General features: G+C 53.5%; 2 protein-coding genes across 4 annotated transcripts in view; one reads left to right on the top strand and one right to left on the bottom strand.

Annotated features, from left to right (window-relative positions):
* Positions 1-18,162, bottom strand: part of Rsph14 (radial spoke head 14 homolog) — a 75,331-nt gene that overhangs the window by 26,338 nt on the left and 30,831 nt on the right. The window lies entirely within an intron of this gene.
* Gnaz (G protein subunit alpha z) overlaps positions 1-18,162 on the top strand; it is a 50,554-nt gene that overhangs the window by 16,831 nt on the left and 15,561 nt on the right. The window contains exon 2 of one of the 2 annotated variants that reach the window (XM_041656321.1): positions 6,886-7,667. In XM_041656321.1, coding sequence (XP_041512255.1) covers positions 6,945-7,667 — 723 coding nt within the window. In that variant the 5' untranslated portion in view covers positions 6,886-6,944. Of the gene's footprint in view, positions 1-6,439; positions 7,668-18,162 lie in introns of both variants that reach the window. The other variant, XM_041656320.1, reaches the window with a different exon arrangement.

The following is an 18,162-nucleotide window of genomic DNA, read 5'->3' as shown; positions in this document are numbered from 1 at the left end:
CTGTTCACGAACACACACAAACGAAATAGATTTATAAAGAATCCTTTCATGGCGTGTACACCACCACACCCAGCCGAGAACTCATGAGAAGAAATGAATGAGCTCTGTTGGCCTGGGGAATCCTCCTGGCTAATGAGTTGGGCAGCCAAAGGCCAGCAGTGTGTGAACAGCCCAGGTGCCGGCCTCAGGGGACCTCAGATGCGCTGTTGCTGCTAGTTCTTGCAGACTGAGATACGGCATGGCTGCGGAGCTGAGACTTCACCTGTTACCTGACAGCCTGGTATGAAAAAGGGGTCTGGGATCTCAGCTTGCTGCCACTGAGCCACCCGCCCTCTGCCCACTCCACATTATGGCATGGTAGTTGGGTGCCACGGAAGTGTGGGAGGCAGAAGAGCTGCCCCTGACAGGGTAAAAAGTGGGGTGGAGGACATGGGCAGTACTGAGGTTCATCAGCACTTGGGGTACACTGGGCCTCCGTGGAAAACTTTAGAATAGGCCAGGGTCAGGCAAGTGCAAGCAGCCCCAGAGTGGCTCCCATGGGTTAGAAAGAACTCCGTGAGAGGGACCCCTGATTCTACCTCAAGACCTATAACCACTGCCGGGCGGTGGTGGCGCACGCCTTTAATACCAGCACTCTGGAGACAGAGGCAGGCGGATCTCTGTGAGTTTGAGGCCAGCCTGGTCTTCAAGAGCTAGTTCCAGGACAGGCTCCAAAGCTACAGAGAAACCCTGTCTCGAAAAACCAAAAGACCTGTAACCACATATGCAAGACTGGAGATACCCCAGGCCAAATTTTTTGCTTGGGGTACAAGACAGTGGGACTCCTGATGCACCCAAAGTGTGTGATATTTGAGGACGTGGAGTAGCCCACCAGTGTGTTAGGATGTAACCTGGGCCTTGGCTAACCCACCACCTTTTGGGTCAGACACTCTAGACCAGTGTTACTCAACCTTCCTAATGCTATGACCCTTTAATATAATTCCTCATGTTGTGGTGACCCCCAACCATAAAATTACTTAGTTGCTACTTCGTAACTGTAATTCTGCCACTGTTATGAATCGTAACATAAATATCTGATATGTAGGATATCTGACACATGATCCCCCCAAAGGGGTCTCAACCCACAGGTTGAGAACCGCTGCTGTAGACTCAGGGAGGGAGGGGGGTCTTAAGGAAGATGCTTGGCACTTGGGATAGATTACAATCACAAACTGAGAGTTCTGGCCTTGGAACCGGAAGGAGCATGGACTTTTAGTAGAGGATTCCCTGTGCGGGGTCAGGGTTTGCACGCTGCACACGGATGGTCTTTGTGCAGTAGCATGATTGAGGCCAGCATGGAGCTTGTAAAGAACTGGGGGGCCAAAGAAAACCAGCTGCCAAAAACTGCAGGGCAGAGTCATCATGCTTTACATGCCTCTGGCTGCATGAATCTGATGGGCTGGGATGGACTTGCCTCTGGCTGCATGCATCTGATGGAGGGCTGGGATGGACTTGCTGATACTGACTGATACAGTCCAGGCGTCTGTACTGAGGTCCCACACTCCAAGGAGAGTTGACCGCCCACCCCCAAATGCCTGCTATTTTCAGCATCTCCTCTCCAATAGTGGCTTTTGATTTGCCATCAGATCATCACTCCAGCTGTCCTGCCAGCCCTCTCACAGGTGCCTCAGCCTTTTCACCAACATCTCCCGCATCCGCAGATGCCCACCTGTGCACATCCTCTGCCACTTGCTTGTGGTCATTTGTCACCTGCTAGGCAGCCAGCCTTACCCACCTTTGTAGGCTTGCTGCCTGTGTACTCCACCTTTGACCTTCCCCTCCTAATGGGAGCTCCGTTTTTACAAGAAAGTTTGACATCTTGTCACTTGCTGCTGTTTTTGCCCCGTCTGTGGTCTCATTTTGTTGTCTTTACCAGAGCAAGTGTAGGGACTCAGTCTTTGTCTTACCCAGTGCAGACAACCCCAAGCTCCAAAGTTCAAAGCCATAGCTTCATAAGTAAGTGTGAGGTAATGCACTGGCTGGTTTTCCCAGCCCCCTTCTCCATTGCACCATTGGTCCCTCTTGCCCATGGCCACCTCGCTTTTAGGGTACCAGGATGCCATGTGGAACTACACACAGACACATCCACCCCATCCCATGGAATAGCTGCACTGATATTTAATAGAACATACACACACACACACATACACCATTCTGTGGAACAGCTGCACTGATAATATTTAAGCAGGAGCACACACACAAACATACACATGCACATAAATGCATACATGTCACTATTACAAACTCACATCTGCACATATAGCTTCAGACCATTTTCTTATTTCTCTAGGACAAAGGAAAACCAAGAGCCCAGCTAGGCATCTCTTCTGCCATGCCCCTCCCCCTTGCCTTGTCCTTTTCTCATCTCTGCTGAGGCCCTTTGACCTCCCCTTAGTGGCTCATCTCTCCTGCCCACACCCACGCATTCCAAAACTTTGTACAAGCCTCTCCCCTCTGTCTAGTACTTTTGTTATTTCTGGCCATACCCAAAGATACTGGTAGATCCTGGGTATCACCCCGGGAACCCATGAGCAATTTCTGGGACAGGGAACATCAAAATATGTGGTCTCCCGCTGAGCCTCTGGCCTGATGACATCAGGTTCCATTCTGGGATTTGAGGAGTCCCTCAAGACCCACTAAAATCCAGGTAGACTCAGAGGAAGAGCTGACAGAGCCTGACCTCGGCAGGTAGGACTGGCTGGGGTTCCATTTGGAGAACAGCTGGACTTCTGCATCTGTCATCATCCCCCAGTTCCACTGCTAAAAGAATTCTGGGTAGGATCATCAGCGTGTTTGCTGCAAGTTTTGGCTATCTGGCACCCTGGTGATCTAGCAGAGGATAACTCCACCATGCCCTCACTGTGACAGTTGCTTGCCCATGTAGTTCCCATGACACAAACTCACTGCCTGACCACAGTTTCCCCTTTATTCCCTTATTGTCCCCTAGCAACCAATGCCCACTTATCAAGGACCAGCTGACCAGCCCTTGGCTCTGGGTTTCTAGACAGCAACAGATAGGGCTCCCGGATGGCAGCCCACTGCCCCCCACCATGCTCTCCCAGTTCCCCCGCAGCCTCGTGGCGATGAAACACATTTCCTGGAATTCAGATCACATGTCCATAAACAGAGAAACTCCTTCGCCCGCCACTTGAGACCCAAGGCCAGGCTGCTTCTCTTCATTCTCAAGATCCAGTGCTGCGGAGGGGGTCACCAAGGCAGGAACAGGATGGACAGGTAGGGTAGGACTGTGCCCTGCTTTGGTGCCCCGCCTGCTCACAACCACTCTCTCCTCGATTCACAGCTGTCCATCTTTCTCCCGCACCACAGTTTCACCAGCTGTAGGGAGACCTATGCATGGCAGAAGACACTGCAGAGCAGCCAGAGTGCGGAAGTAGCAGAAGCATGGTGGGGAGGTACCTCACACGTGTGAACTGACCTACAAAGAGCAGGCAGACATCCAGCAAGAGACAACTACAGCAGGAGTAGCCAAGGAGAGCAAGCAGGGCCTGACAAGCTCCCCAGGGCCACACTGTGGGAGGGGCAGGGCCAGATAGGTGTCCACCGCCGAGAAGTAGACAGGCTCTTCTATTCAGATACAACTCTGGACCAAGTCAGGGGGCTGTCCTACCATCCCTCAGGAATCGTGACTCTGGGGTCCCCTACCTAGAGTAGGGGTCACCTATCTTGACTAGACGTGCTGATAGTATCGTAGCTGAAACCTGTCCCGAGGATCCTGTTTGTCTTGGCAGCAGACACTTTGGGGGGCTCATTTAGCAGCTCCACGTTTTCCAAATGACCTTTGCCACTAATGCCATCCAGATAAAGGAGAACTGGCTGGTGAGGCCTGGCTATTCCTTTGACTTTGAAAATACCGAAGAATATGATGTTAGCAAGGAACGCCTTCAGCCCGACCTCAGGAAGGAAGGTGTTGTCCATCATGCTGACATGAAGTTGTGTTGGCTCCAGAGCTCCCCCCATTACTTCCCACAATGCTCCCCTTTAGTGTTCCCTCCTAGTGCTCCCCCCAGTTCCTCCCCCAGCATCTGCTAGAAAGACATCTTCCTGGAAAGACACCCACACACACACAGCAGGCTAAAGGTAGCACACACCTTTGTACCCTGGGGTCATCAGTGTGGACCAGGAGCCGTCCGCGTTGACCTCTGCCTACTCACAGACCATGAAGAGAGAGGCTCAGGCAAGCCCTAGTGTGATGAGAGACAGGGCCTCATCGACGCCATGACATTTGCTTACAAACCCCTTTACCTAAGGAAAGTTCACGAAAGGAAATGTAGGTGATGGGTAAAATGCACGGCAGGGACTCCCCTGGTACTCCATACTGCTGGGAAGTGGCTCCCAGACCTTTACCTCCTACACAGACACACAGGAGTGTCTCCAGTGCCCACGTGAGCGTGTGCTCTTTGTGTACCACCACTGAGCACGTGCGGTCCAAGGCTTCCGTTCTCAGACGTCTTGAGATGGTCCAAATGACATCGAATCATTACTCCGAGCCACTCTACACCTAGGATGTCTCTGGTGCATTCCACGGCTGCTTAGGCGGTGGGACTGCAGAGACGTGGAGACTTTCTTTCACCTCGCCTTCTCTCCCTGTCTCCTACTCCAGCACCTGCCCCGGGGCAGTGAGGTGGGGGAGCTGTGCACTGAGCACCGCCCCTGCTCATGGCAGAGCTAAAGCCAGGGCAGGCTGCTGGCTTCGCAGTCTTTGCCACGGGAAGAGCACAGGCAGCATCAGTATGGAAGGTCCTGCCTGTCACACCACAGCTGAGGGCCGCTGTGGAGGCAGAAGTGGGGCGGGGGTGGGGGGGATAACGGAGTCTGGCTGAGGCGGTATTACCGTGATGATGTCCCCGGTGACTGAAAAGCTGGGTGGTGACTGCTATTGGATGATACTTTCAGAGTACCAGGGCCTGTCTGTGCTAGACTAGACGCTCTACCCCTCCCATATATCAGTGAGCATGAGGGGCAAGCTCAGAGATGTGGAGTGAGTTACCCAAGGTGCTGAGAGACAGCAGGGTACCTGGTCAAAAGCCGCATGAAGAGATTTACACCCTGAAGACTAAAGGCCACAGCCACTGGAGAAAGTCAGAACCGTGGGTCTAGTGTGGGTAGGAGAAAGAGACACAGCATGGGGGTTGAGCTGCCATTTCCCAAGGGTCCAGGTCAGATGGGTAAGGAGTACGTGGGTGGTTGGGTAGGTTGGGTCTCATGCTGCTCACACATAAGAGTGGAGGTAGAGAGAGGCCCTTGCCTGGATTAGGAACTCTGTCTGCCTTGGGTCTTCTCCCCCAGAGCCTGCTATCAGGGAAGGGGACATTCGATCGGTTATAAAGTACCCGCAGCACCATAGCCAAGCAAAGACAGATCAGAGGAAAGAAAGCAAGAGCTGTGTCATGGCAGCGGGCCACCCTGGGCTCCCAGTCAGAGGCAGAACTGAGCCCCCTGCTGGAGGAGACCTGCCCCAGCCATCCAGCAGGTTGTTATGGAGGAATCTCATAGGTAACCTTCCCCCTGGTGGTCAGCAGGTGTCACTGGCTCCAGCTGTGAGTCCAGCTGTTCCTCATTAGCACCATGGCCCGGATAGGATCTGTGAAAGATTCACCCTGAACCTAGATTGGACGGAAACAGAGCAGCCACGCCTGGACTTCGCAATGCCCAGTTCTCTAAGAGTCTCCCTATCCTCTCCTGCCTCCCTAGACAGATTATCACCATATTGCCCTGATTGGCAGGCCTTGGCCACTCCTCAAAACCTCTGCCTAGCTATTGCACACTCAGGACCCTGTGGTACCCCCACCTGTTGATCCCTCCCCCCCCGCCCGGAAGGGACAGCGGGGCCGGAGTCTGTCCTGACACACTCCACACACTCTATGCATCTGGCTCTACCATAGAGGGGGCCCTGGGTCTAAAGGGACGAAAGTTGGGAGATCCCCAGTTTCCCCTGACTTCCTTAAGGCAGGGACAAGGCCAGGACTACACTGCAAAGCAGAGTGGGGATGAGCTCCCTCCGTGTCCTGGAATGGTGGACAGCCACAGGGGGTCATTCTGTGGAGACCAAGTCAGAAACACAGACTCAGCGGGGACTGGTCAGCCAGGTCTGGGAGGCAGGAAGGCGTGGCAAAAGTGAATCCAGCATGGGGGCTGCAGGCAAGAGCTGTGCATGGCTCGCTCCTGTCCTACCTGCACCTGGCGTCAAGCAGATCAGTGGAGTGGAAGGCTTCTGCCAAGCATGTTTGTTTAGCTGTGGGTTGGGCACTGGCCCTGAAGCACCGAAGGGGCTGGGAGTTGAACCGTTCTGCTGTTTGCTGAGGCCCTGTGGCTGACCCCTTTCCCCATCCAGCCTGAGGTGGGCCCAGGAGATAGCTCATGCTGCTCTCTTTTTCGTTAGGTGAAGGGCCGGATGCAAGGCGGGGAGCCGGAGCAGCCCGAGGCAGGGGGGCCTCAGGGAGCGCTGGGCCCTCCAGCCGTGCTTAGAAGCATCGCCACAGCAACCAGCGACCAGACAGCAGTAGCCTGAGCAGACACTGCCTAGGCAGACGCAAGCGGACAGCTTCCTACCGTGGCAAATACAGGGAATGACTACGGCAAATCAGGCCACACTGCTGACAAGGGAGGTGGAGTGTCACTAGAGGGGAGGGTGTGGTCTCTGCCCCGCTGCACTGAGCGCCATGCCCACAGGAGAAGAGGTGCTGGGGCAGGGATTGCAGTGTGACACGGCCTTGCCCCAGAGCCGGTGCTGAGTACTCCCGGGTCAGCTGTCTATCCTGTCTGCCTGTCACACCAGCCCACGTTTTTACCATCTCTCACTGTGACCATTCTGTTTGTTGGCAAAAGGGGGAGAGGCGCCCATCCTGTGCTCTGTATCGGGGGGCCTGCTGCTGTCAGACCAGACCATGGGATGTCGGCAAAGCTCAGAGGAAAAAGAGGCAGCGCGGCGGTCCCGGAGAATTGACCGCCACCTGCGCTCAGAAAGTCAGCGGCAGCGCCGGGAAATCAAACTCCTCCTGCTGGGCACCAGCAACTCGGGCAAGAGCACTATCGTCAAGCAGATGAAGATCATCCACAGTGGCGGCTTCAACCTGGAGGCCTGCAAGGAGTACAAGCCCCTCATCATCTACAATGCCATCGACTCACTGACCCGTATCATTCGGGCCCTCGCTGCCCTTAAGATCGATTTCCACAACCCGGACCGTGCCTACGATGCCGTGCAGCTGTTTGCACTGACTGGCCCGGCAGAGAGCAAGGGTGAGATTACACCCGAGCTGCTGGGTGTCATGCGCCGGCTGTGGGCCGACCCTGGGGCTCAGGCCTGCTTCGGCCGCTCGAGTGAGTACCACTTGGAGGACAACGCAGCCTACTACCTGAATGACCTGGAGCGCATCGCAGCACCCGACTACATCCCCACGGTGGAGGACATCCTACGCTCTCGGGACATGACCACGGGCATCGTGGAAAACAAGTTCACCTTCAAGGAGCTCACGTTCAAGATGGTGGACGTGGGCGGCCAGAGGTCAGAGCGCAAAAAATGGATCCACTGCTTTGAGGGCGTCACTGCCATCATCTTCTGTGTGGAGCTCAGTGGCTATGACCTGAAGCTCTATGAGGATAACCAGACGGTGAGTAAAAGCCTGGGTTCCTACTGTTTGTTCCTGGGAAGCAGATGGACTCGTGTGAGCCAAAAGAGGCTTCGCCCAAAACCGGTACTGAGCCTCGCCCGGCCACATGGATCCTTTAGCGGTTCCATGAAATGGGGTGAGCACACCCCTTGTTCTGTGCTCATGGGAGTGTGCTTTGGAGCATGGTGAGTGTACAGATGCCACAAGGCTTCAGGGGCACTTCTGTCAAGTTGTAAAAGTCATGCTGGTACCCCGTAAGAGCTCAGCTTCCCATGACTCCCCCAGCCTCAGGAGCGTCACTTTGACCTAGATGACACGTTCCACAAAACACCACACCCCTAGGCCCCACAGAGCTCACCAGGCAGGACCCCCAACCCATATTGACTCTGACTACCCTCCCCCAGCTACGGATGGAACTCTGGATCTTCCCTTGTAGTGCTTGGCTTCACTGCCCAGGTTTCCAGGTCACCTCAGCCTCAGTGCAGTGAGTAGATTGTGCCTGTGCCACATGCTGAGGACGTGGACTGCAAGGCCTGGCTGGACATCCCTGGTGGTCCATGTGGCAGTCTAGCAAACCATTAAGCTCCTACCAGCACCACATAACATGTAGGTCCTGAGAATAGCAACACGATTCCTTCTTGATGTGAAGAGGCTAGCAGGTGATCTGGTTAAGAAGGGTTAAATCCAAGGGGCCGGGACCTGGCCTTGGGCTTAGGGAATAGGCTTTGGGGCCCTCATTGATCTTCTTTGAGTCCCTTATCCTAGGCCTAAAACCAGTGTGTGAGAAGGGATGCCAGAGAAGCAACCGGAAGGAGACCTAGGTTCAGTGGCTAGCTGGCAGAGCTTGATAACGGGGGTGAGGGGGAACTTCTGAAGACACTGGCAAGCAAACGTAGGCCTTTTGCATGGAAGGGGTCACCAGCATGCTCGGATCCAACTGAAGCAGAAGGTGAGGTGCCCAAGCTACCTACACTCTCCCCAGGAATGGCAGTCATGGGAGCCTGTTAGTCAGACAGATGATAGTGGTCTGCCCTGGGGATGACTTCCCTCTACCAAGCAGGAGCACTGAACAAATACCAAGAGCCTCCCTTTACAGCCTCTGAGAGTCTGAGTGGGGTTGTGGATGCCTGGAACTGTGGTACCTAGGGGAAGGTATTGATGCCAGTGAGGATTCTGTGGGCACACAACGTGCACCATGCTATGAGACAAGGGTCCAGCCTCTCCACTTTGGAACTCTAGTCTCTGGGCTCAGTGGCAAGGATGATCCAGTTAAGGCAAGTGACGACAATTCTTTGAGTTCATCCAAGGACTCTAACTTTGGGCCCATGTTCCCCAAAGGTGTCTATGGAAGACTGAAGGCTCTGACCACAGCTCTGGATGTCTGAGTGTTCTGGCCATAGTGAGAGCCTGTAGCCTGATCAGTGACCATGAAGACAGAGGCAGGGCTCTCTTCCCCTCCCCTCCAGCATCCGGGTACCCTGGGGACTGTGTCAGGTATTGATACTATTCCCAATGAGTGAGGTGATAAGCTATGGATATAGGTGGCCCTGTTGCCCCCTGTGGTCTACCTTGTGCCCAGGCTGTGTCTGTCTATGAGTGAGCCTTCTTCAGTGTTCCCACCCGTCCAACTTTTCTGGCTGTTTCATTTCAGCAACATGTTTGATTATAACTAGAAGTGGCATCCTAACAGAGGAGAGAGCATGACCTGAGATCAGTGTCTGAGGTTGACCCAGATGTCAGGCAAGGAAAACACAGTGCCCGGGGTTGGTTGTGGGAACAGTATGGTGGAAGGCTGGCCAGCCATGCTGGTGTAGCTCACCACAGAGGCTCTCTGTAATTTCTCTACACGTCTGCTGGCAAGAAACTGCTCACAGGTCTCGGGCTTGGATCTTGCATCTACCATCTCCTGGGCAAGCATGGCACATTCCCTCAGGACCAGGCTCCCAGTCCCATCTCTTGCAGGCTTTGCCCACAAGTGTACTGGATCCCTGGACAGGATGCTTGATCCCTAAGTTTCCTGACCCCTTCTGCCCCCTCTGAATCTGTCATCAAAAGCAGCCCCAAGCTTTCCCTGCTCTTCCTGGCCTTTACCCGCCACTCTGTCACCTCTCTTCTCTGTGTGTGCTGTCTGTGGCTTCTGCTTGCAGCAGCTCTCCATCCCTCCCACAGTTCACAGCCATCCTGCCCGGTCCCTCCCTTTCTGCTCATCAGGACAAGAACTCATCTCATTTGAAGAAAAACAGCATCAGAAGATAGAAATTTAACACTTAAGACTATAATTCAAATAATTGTCCAGAAATAAGAGAAAAACAAATAATATATATATATATATATATATATGTACACGGGCATATATGTATATGAGTGTGCACATACACTCCTACTTTTGTTTCTGTTGCTATGATAAAATGTATATGCACACATGCATATATGTATTTGTGTGTGTGTGTACATACATTCCTAATACCCTGATGAAGAGCAACTTAGGGAATAAAAGACTTTTTTAACTTAAAAAAAAAAAAAGAACTCATCTCAGGCATAACTTCCCTGGCCGTAGCATGGAGTCTGCACACTCCTCTCTGGCTAGTTTGTAACAGCCAGGATCCGCGCTCACGTGGAAGCAAGGTGCTCCTGGGAATAGGCCCTGGGAGCACTGAGTGGGGCTCTGTGGCCTCATATCTCTAGTCCTCTTTCAGGCCCATCCCTGGGGGAATTTCAGTGAGGCCCGTGCTCACCTCCTGCAGAAACCAGGCTGAAGTCTACCAGGGCATCTCCTAAAGGGAGGGGTTTACAGCTGAGCCTACACACACACAAATTTATTCTCATTCATTTCTCTCCCTCTCTCCCTCTCACCCTCTCCCCTTACCTCCTCCATCCCTTATGCTCACCCCCCCCCCTCTTTTCCCATGGGCCTGAGGAAGTAGTGTTGTTCACCAGAAAAGGAAATTCTTGATGACAAACCCTAGCAAAGCTGGGAATTCACTGGATTCCAAATGGTCCTGACCTTTCATGCTCCACCAGTAATATCTGACGATAGAAAACAAACAGGCCGCTAAGGAAAGACAGTGCCCTCCTCTCGTCCCTCCCACCCTCTGCCCTGCGGGTGCCAACAGTGAGCACCTCTCACCTCTCCCTTCAGCCAGATGCTGAGCCTGGGCTGCCACCAGCTGCCTCCTCCCCCTCCTGGAATGCCCTGCAAGTCCCGGCCCCAACAAGGACTCGACCCAAAACGGACCACACTACTTTTTGCAAAAGCTCAATGAAGTTGGGGGCCTGTGCCAAGGCTATGTACACCACTCGGCAGAGCTCTCCTTCCCTGTTCAGCTCCAAGGCCCTCTTGCCTTTCCTCTCACAGAGGCTGTGGTACCCCTCCCATCCCCATGCCTGGAGAAGGAGCCATTGCCCCACCCCCACTCCCCAGCCCGCCTGCTGGTTTCTGCGTCAGCAGTGTTGCCAAGGAGAGCTTCAGCATCTCCAGGCTTCTGGGCGCGCCAGGGCTGCAGTGAGCATAGGGCAGGCAGCACCTTGGAGGTGCGGGTTTCCAGGACATCCGTGGAGTGTGGCAGCAGGCACATACGAGGAGCCATGTCATGTGTGCCCACGATTCATACACTCATCTCCAAGATCTGACAGGTCTTCAGACCGTCCGAGTCTCCAGCATCCTTGGCAACCTTGACAGGCGGCTGCAGACTCCAAACCTAGGTGGGCTTTCCAGTGCCGTCTGGTGAGCTCCCAGATGCCACCAGAGGCGGAACACATCCCAGGGACATGTGGGGATTTCTCTTGTGTGCCACCCCCTGACTGATCTGGTGAGCCAGCCAGCAGCACTCGACTGCCCACCTGCCTCACACCCTCCCATCTGGGGATTTTTCACAGAGCCAGCTCCAGGGCTCAGACAGACAGAGGGGAGAGGCCTTGTCCTCCTCAGATAACAGATGCAGGTCACTCGGGGGCCACCGGATTGGGAACTAGGAATAAAACAGCCCTAGCAGCCCATGTGGAACCATAGCCATGGCTGTGACCTGTGAGAGCCCTCACAGGACCCCAGGTCGTGTGGAAGCGGAAAGAAGCAGACAGCTGCCATCTCGCCTCTCCCTTTGCAGATCAGCTAATGGACACCGGAAGCCACTTAAGGGTAGAGGGACACTTTAGAAGAGACAGATTAAAAGGCATGGCTGTAAAGTGCGAAATGTTCTCATAGAGAAACCCACAGAGAGCTCACCACCCCAAGTCCCGCAGTGCCCTGCTGTGTGTCTGCTGGGCTGATACAAGGCCTGATTGGGGTGGGGGTGGGAGCACTAGGAACGAGCGAATGAAAGCCAACTTCTGAGAGCACGGAGTTGATTGGCACAAGGGGGACAGTCTTATACGGCGACTGCGTAATTCTCATAAGCCACCTGCCCCTTTTCCAGAGCTAACGGGCGTAGTTACCAGGGCTGTTCCCCCATTTGCTCCCATGTGGGATCAGTGGTGACCACTTGAGTCCCACAATTTTAGCCGAGCTTCAGTGAGGCTCACCACAGAGAGGACTCATGCTCACCTGGCAGATAGCTGGTCAACAGAATCGAGGAGACCAGCCAGATGCGGCATATTACTTTGGGCTGAGGGGCAAGTTCTGCAGGTAGGAGAGTCTACAGCAGCTACATTCCAGGCAGATAACCTAGACCAGCCTTTGTCTAGGTCCAGGTTCCTAGGACAGCAGCCCCGTCTAGACCCAATATTCCCAAGGCAGGGCAGCATTGACATGGCCTGCTATGCTATGGCCATAGTGGGCATTCAGCCAGCTCCGTGGAGTGGGTAGGAGGCAGGAAGGCGTGGGAAGAGCTAGAGACTGAGGATCCTGCTTTAGCTTGTCTGAGGGAGACCCCATGGATGCTGACCCATAGTGGGTGTCCCAAAGGAAGGGAAGCATCTGTAGGACTGTCCTGAAAACACAGTATGGACCTGCCACTGTGTTTTAAAGCTACCATGGGCTTTGCCGTGTGTAGACTGAAAGGAGGTGTGTTCAGTTTCTTTTCAATGGAGTTTAAGTCAAGTGTAGTAGCTCACACCTGTGATCTTAGCTGGGGCAGGAGGATTATCTTGCGCTCAGGGCCTGCCTGGGTTCTAATATGAAATCCTGTCTCAGTTTTTTTTTTCATGTGTCTGTGTGTATCACGTGCATGCCTGGTGCTGTCAGAGGTCACAGTAGGCAGCAAATTCCCTGGCACTGAAGTCATAGATGGTTGTGAGCCACCGGATGGGTGCTGGGAACTGAACCTGGTGTCTCTGCGAGAACAGCAAGTGCTCTTGACCATTGAGCTGCCTCTCCAGCTCCTCAAAACAAAATGTCTTAAGGAATGTAAACCTAGCAACCAATAGGCTAAGGCAGGATTGCAAGTTAAAGGCTAACCTGGAAAAAAAATATTGAAGCATTTCATTAAAAAATCTAATTAAAAGGCATGATAACACACTTTTCATCCCAGCACTTAGGAGGCAGAGGCAGGTGGGGGCCAGTCTGGTCTACAGAGTGAGACCCTACCTCCAAAAAGATGCTCCAAAGAGAGGAGTGCAAGGCGCCTGCGGTAAGATGGGGATAATGGAACAGCTTACATCTGGCGGCAGGAAGAAGCTCCAAATGGGAGAGAGCTAGATGTGGACGACGCCCCTCTCTTAGCATGCACAGACTAGATCGCAAGGGACCTTACAGGTTACTTAGTGTGCTTAACCAGGCAGTTTTTCAGAGGAAGAATGTACAGGCGTGTCTGCATCACATGTCCCAGTACTGACAGAGCAACTTGAGAGGAAAGACAGATGCCTGCCTCATGTTCCAGAGTGCACAGTCTCCCATCGCACGGATGGCGGCTGAGGGAGCAGGAGACTGCAGAACAGCTTGTTCACATCTTGGCAGGTCCCACCTTCGGGCCTACCCACCAGCCACCAGCCCCTGCTAGTTAAGCCGCAATCCCAAGGGTTCCGCAACCTCCTAACAGCCCGGCCAGCCAGGGATTGAATTGTATAGTACATGTGCCTGTGATACATCTACTCAAGCCATCGCCCTCCCCTGCCGGACCCACGTCACATGGGAGACCTGAGGGACTTGCTAGGCTGACCTGCTCCCTAACAGTCAGCAGCAGGACCTCGGGAGTCCTCAGTGCAGTGTGTCTGTCCCCACTCTGCCTCCTTCTCCTGGCCCAGTTAGGGACACAGCTCCAGCAGTAGGGCCTAGTGTTTAGAACCACGCCGGAGAGGCTTGTGGACCACACACAGTTCATTTATGACATCCACAAATCATAACCCTGGGATGACAGAGACGGGAACTCAGACCTTGTGGGGTAGCATGGCAGGGGGGCTTGGGTCTCAAGGACTGGTAGCCCCCTGGATGGCCCAGCCCTGGGAGACTCTACAGAAATAGTTATGAGCAGCACTCAGCTGTCCATACTGTCTGCCCGGGCAGTGCGGGGAGGTGGAATCTGTTCTCCTAGGACCCCAAGCTTCACTTAAGCCTCAGCAGTGTGCTCTCTTCAGCCTGTGACGGGGAGAGGTAGAAAATGGAGAACAGCCTGGCATAAGGCCTTTTGGGCTTGCCAAATGGCATTTCAGATACTTGTGCTGAGGCCCTCCATCTGCTCTCAGAGACACATAAGCTATAAACACCCATGTCAACAGTACCTTCTCACGGCCCTCTTTCCTTGTCCTGCTGGGTGCTTCCAAGGACAAGGCCATTCCATTAGTCCCCTTTGTACAATGGCTTCTTGTTCTTGGTGGGTCCTTAGCAGGCCCTGGCCATTGGATTTAGGGCTTACTTTTGGTACACTTCCTTGCCTCCTACACTAGAAATGCCCGCATGGTACAGCTCTGCACACCTGACATGACCTTTTCATTCATGTATCACGCCTTCATTGCATCCTTGTGAACTTGGCTGTGGAATTCAGCTGATTCTTCCCATAATGACTGATCGTGTGTCCCATGGTGTCACTAGAAACCATTCCGTGGATACAGTCCCAGGATGCCAGCTCTTATCAGCCCATCATTTCCACCACAGTAGCCCTCCTATACCTTTACAGAATGCACAACAAGACAAGCACTGTGGTCTTGGCTCTCCGAGACTGTTGACCACAGCAGAATGACAGCCAGCTTACGCCCTGGCTTGGGTGGAAAGGGGCTCCCTTCCGACTTGGCTTTCTTAGTGCTGATCAGTTTTAAGAAAGGGAGGTAAGTACCTGTCCCAGGTACTCACCTCCCTGTAGAGGAGCATGTCCTAACAGCCCTCTGTATGCCAGTCCAGCTTTTACCAGCTTGCCAGAGTTAACTCTTGGTCATCAGGAAGTTTCGAGCTGTCTGACGACATAGTGTTAGCTTCAGATCAGCCGGGTGTCAGTAATTACATCACAGAAATCGACCGGCTCTACCCAGCAGTCCCATTTCCCACCCCACCCAGCCCGCTGCTATTGACCAACAGTCTACAGACAGAGCACCCTAGTGGGTAGATGCTGCCAAGGGGCCAGCCTCGGCAGATGATGACTGAAAAGAGTCACTGCTCACAGGCTCTCGAGGAGCAGAGTGGTGTGGCTTATCTGCACCTCCTCCATGCTTCCTTGGTGATTTCCCCCGACCCCCTGACCACACGCCATTTCTGTTGCTACCATCCTGCTGGAGAAGGATCATTTGCCGGAGGATCATCAACTCCGCGCTTGAGCCTCGATGCTGCTCCCTTTCCACAGACTTACAAGAACTCTACTCCATAGAGAAACAGCTGTAGAACTGAGCATTGCTCTCTCTCTGTAAGCCAACCTGAGCAGAGACCCGTCAGCTCAAGCTGGGCCCATTGCACACCCTCCATCCCAGAGAGAGTCACGTCCTGAGGCATCATTCAGGAAAGTAGTCACCTAGAAGGTGCAGGCCCACAGCCCGGTGAGCTCACAGAGTAGGGACATAGCAGTCATCATGGTCTTTCTCTGAGTGATGAGGAAATGGCGTTAAGGAGCCCCTGGGCGGGTCTGTGGGTACCCTCTAAAACAGCTGGCCTGGGCCAGAGAAGTCAGGAGGGGCACTTCTGCCTTGTCAACTGCTTGCATGAAAGTGGGGGAGGAGGCAGAAACCAGCAACAGGGCCTGAAGAGACTGGGACAAAGGTCAAATGGCATTCTGATCTGAACCATAGAGAATCCAGACCCAGATCTGCTGGGTAGTGCTGGGGCAACCGGCAAAAGCAGAAACCAAGCCGTGGCTGTTTGGGGCTGTGCACATCACAGCTCTGTAGAGGGCACGCTGTCCTGAAGCCGAGGAATGGTGAAGTGGGACAAAGTCCCCAGCATCGCATCTGGTCCCGGCTCTGCCAGGAGCAAGAAGTGTGGTTTCAGCCCCTGGGCTGAGCTCCCTTGCCGCCAGAGCAGTAATCACGCCCGGTACTCAGAGAGACACCCTGCTCTGAGCTGTATCGAGAGAGTCAAGGCAGAGTGGCATCTGCCTCCCGTCCACTTGCCGCCCTGGCCAGTGGGTAATTAATTTCCTGAGCGCATTAGTTCTGCTCATTATGTACACATCAGAACGGCTCTGGGGTTTAAGACACAAATTATTATTGTTTTAAGGGATTTGTCTAATCTAGGAGCTGAAAAAACAATTTTCCCACTGGACAAGAACTGACTCTGAGGTGGTGAAGGCAAGGTCTGGGGTCTCACTGGCTTGGGGCAGGGGCCCTGGAGGGTCAGGGTAGGTATGAGGGAGTTCCTTGACTGGCCTTGAAGAATGGTCAGGACACATAGGTCCACCCTACTGGGCAGAAAGGCTTCTGTACTGACAGGACCGTCCCTTCTTTGCCCCTCTGTGAGGCTCCCTGGAGATCTACAGGAGACACTCATTATTAGTAAGGGCATAATGATAGGTGCTCCTTCTCCCTGGGCATGCTCTGAACTAGGCAGAGGACAAATTCAGGCTAGTGTAATAACACTACTATGTGCCCAAGTTCCTATCTTAAGGTCCTCAGACCTAGGGCCATAGCCTTACACAACTTTTCCTGCCCACTTGTGCGCCTGGGAGAAGCTTGCCCCTCTCTGCTGGTGGGCTAGATATCCTGATCCAGCATCCTAAAACAGGAGCTTCAAATCCTCCAGGGCAGCTTGGCCTAGGCAGAACATGACCATGGGTAGGTCCCCTCCCCACAGGACACCTGCCTCCCTTGAGTAGTGGCAAGTAAAACTGAATAATTGTGATCTTCTCTTGCTCACCCTCAAAAACTACAAGCTCTGGACTGTGTGTCCTACCTGGAAGAACTCTGGGCCTTCATGTTGTGTGGATCAAAACACCGCTCCATCTCAGGAACCCGAAAGCCTCATCTGCCTCTACTCCTGCCCTTACCTATGATTACGCTGTGTTTGGGTGAGCCTGTCCTCTCAGAGTAGGCAGAGAGGAGAAAGCAAGTGGAATCTCAGGGTACCACTCAAGCTAGGCCACAGTCTAGGCAAAAGTAGCATTCTGAAAATGACTTAGGAGCAAGCCATGGTTTCAATATGGCTTTCCAGCCCCAGCAAGCAAGGCAAACTAAAGAGAAATGATCAGGCCTGAAAGGCTCTGGGCAGAGCACCTGCCTCTCTTTGAGGCTCACCTGTCCAAAGACAGGAAGCAAGAGCGTGGCAGCAGAGTTGGATGCTGCCCCAGCTCCAGGGTAATAACCTTAGCACAGACCAGCTCACCCTACCTTTGTGACTGAAAATGAGAAAGGTTCGTAGCAGATGTAGACAGAAAGCCTGTGGTTAGCACTTTGCTTTGGCATGGCCATGGACCACTTAAAGTCTCAACATAGAAACTCGTAGTCATTGCCTGCTCTAACTCAGGCCTATAGCCTAGCAGGAGGCTCTACATGACCCAGTCTGGACTTAGCAGGACTGAGGCCATACCCTGCTGAGCAGCCTGGACTATAGACCTGTTCTCGCCACATGCTGTGGCTGCTCCGCCCTGGGCCCTGTTGTCAGGGCATCCATGTTGTGTGTCTTCCAGAGCTTAGAGGGTCATCAGTGGCCTCTCCTGACCTGGCCCTATTGAAACTCTTTCCCTGACCCGCTTATGTCCACATCATCCCAGAATACTCTGAGTGACAGCCTTGTCATTGGATCCTGGTGATTCCTTAGCCTAGACTGCCCCAGCCTGAGTGGTACCCCCGGGGTTTCTCTTGCTCTCCGACACACGGTCTGCTCTGGAAGGATTGGGTCACACAGTGGTTAAACTCAGGACGAACAGGATTGGAGGTGGGCTAGGTATTTGGGTGGCACCCAGGATGAAGTATTTCCTGACTGAAAACAGCTTGAAGGCTGAGAGTTCCTCCAGGTAAAGTGTGTGGGCTCAGGACCTTGCCAGTAAGCCGGGATGAGAATGGTGTCTGGTAAACAAGCTGAGAGGCCTCCGAAGATACTGACTTGGATGAGTACTGTCCCGTGCTAAGAACCGTGGAGCACATCCATGGTAGCAGCCACATTACATGGAGGGAGCTTTCTCTTCTCATCTGTTTTTTGTTGTTGTTT

This window comes from Microtus oregoni, unplaced genomic scaffold (genome assembly GCF_018167655.1).
Source record: "Microtus oregoni isolate MIOR12 unplaced genomic scaffold, Mior012 000007F_ref0000211, whole genome shotgun sequence".
Taxonomy (NCBI): Eukaryota; Metazoa; Chordata; class Mammalia; order Rodentia; family Cricetidae; genus Microtus; species Microtus oregoni.
Note: the sequence above shows the minus strand (reverse complement) of the source record. Positions and strands in the feature narration are given on the sequence as shown.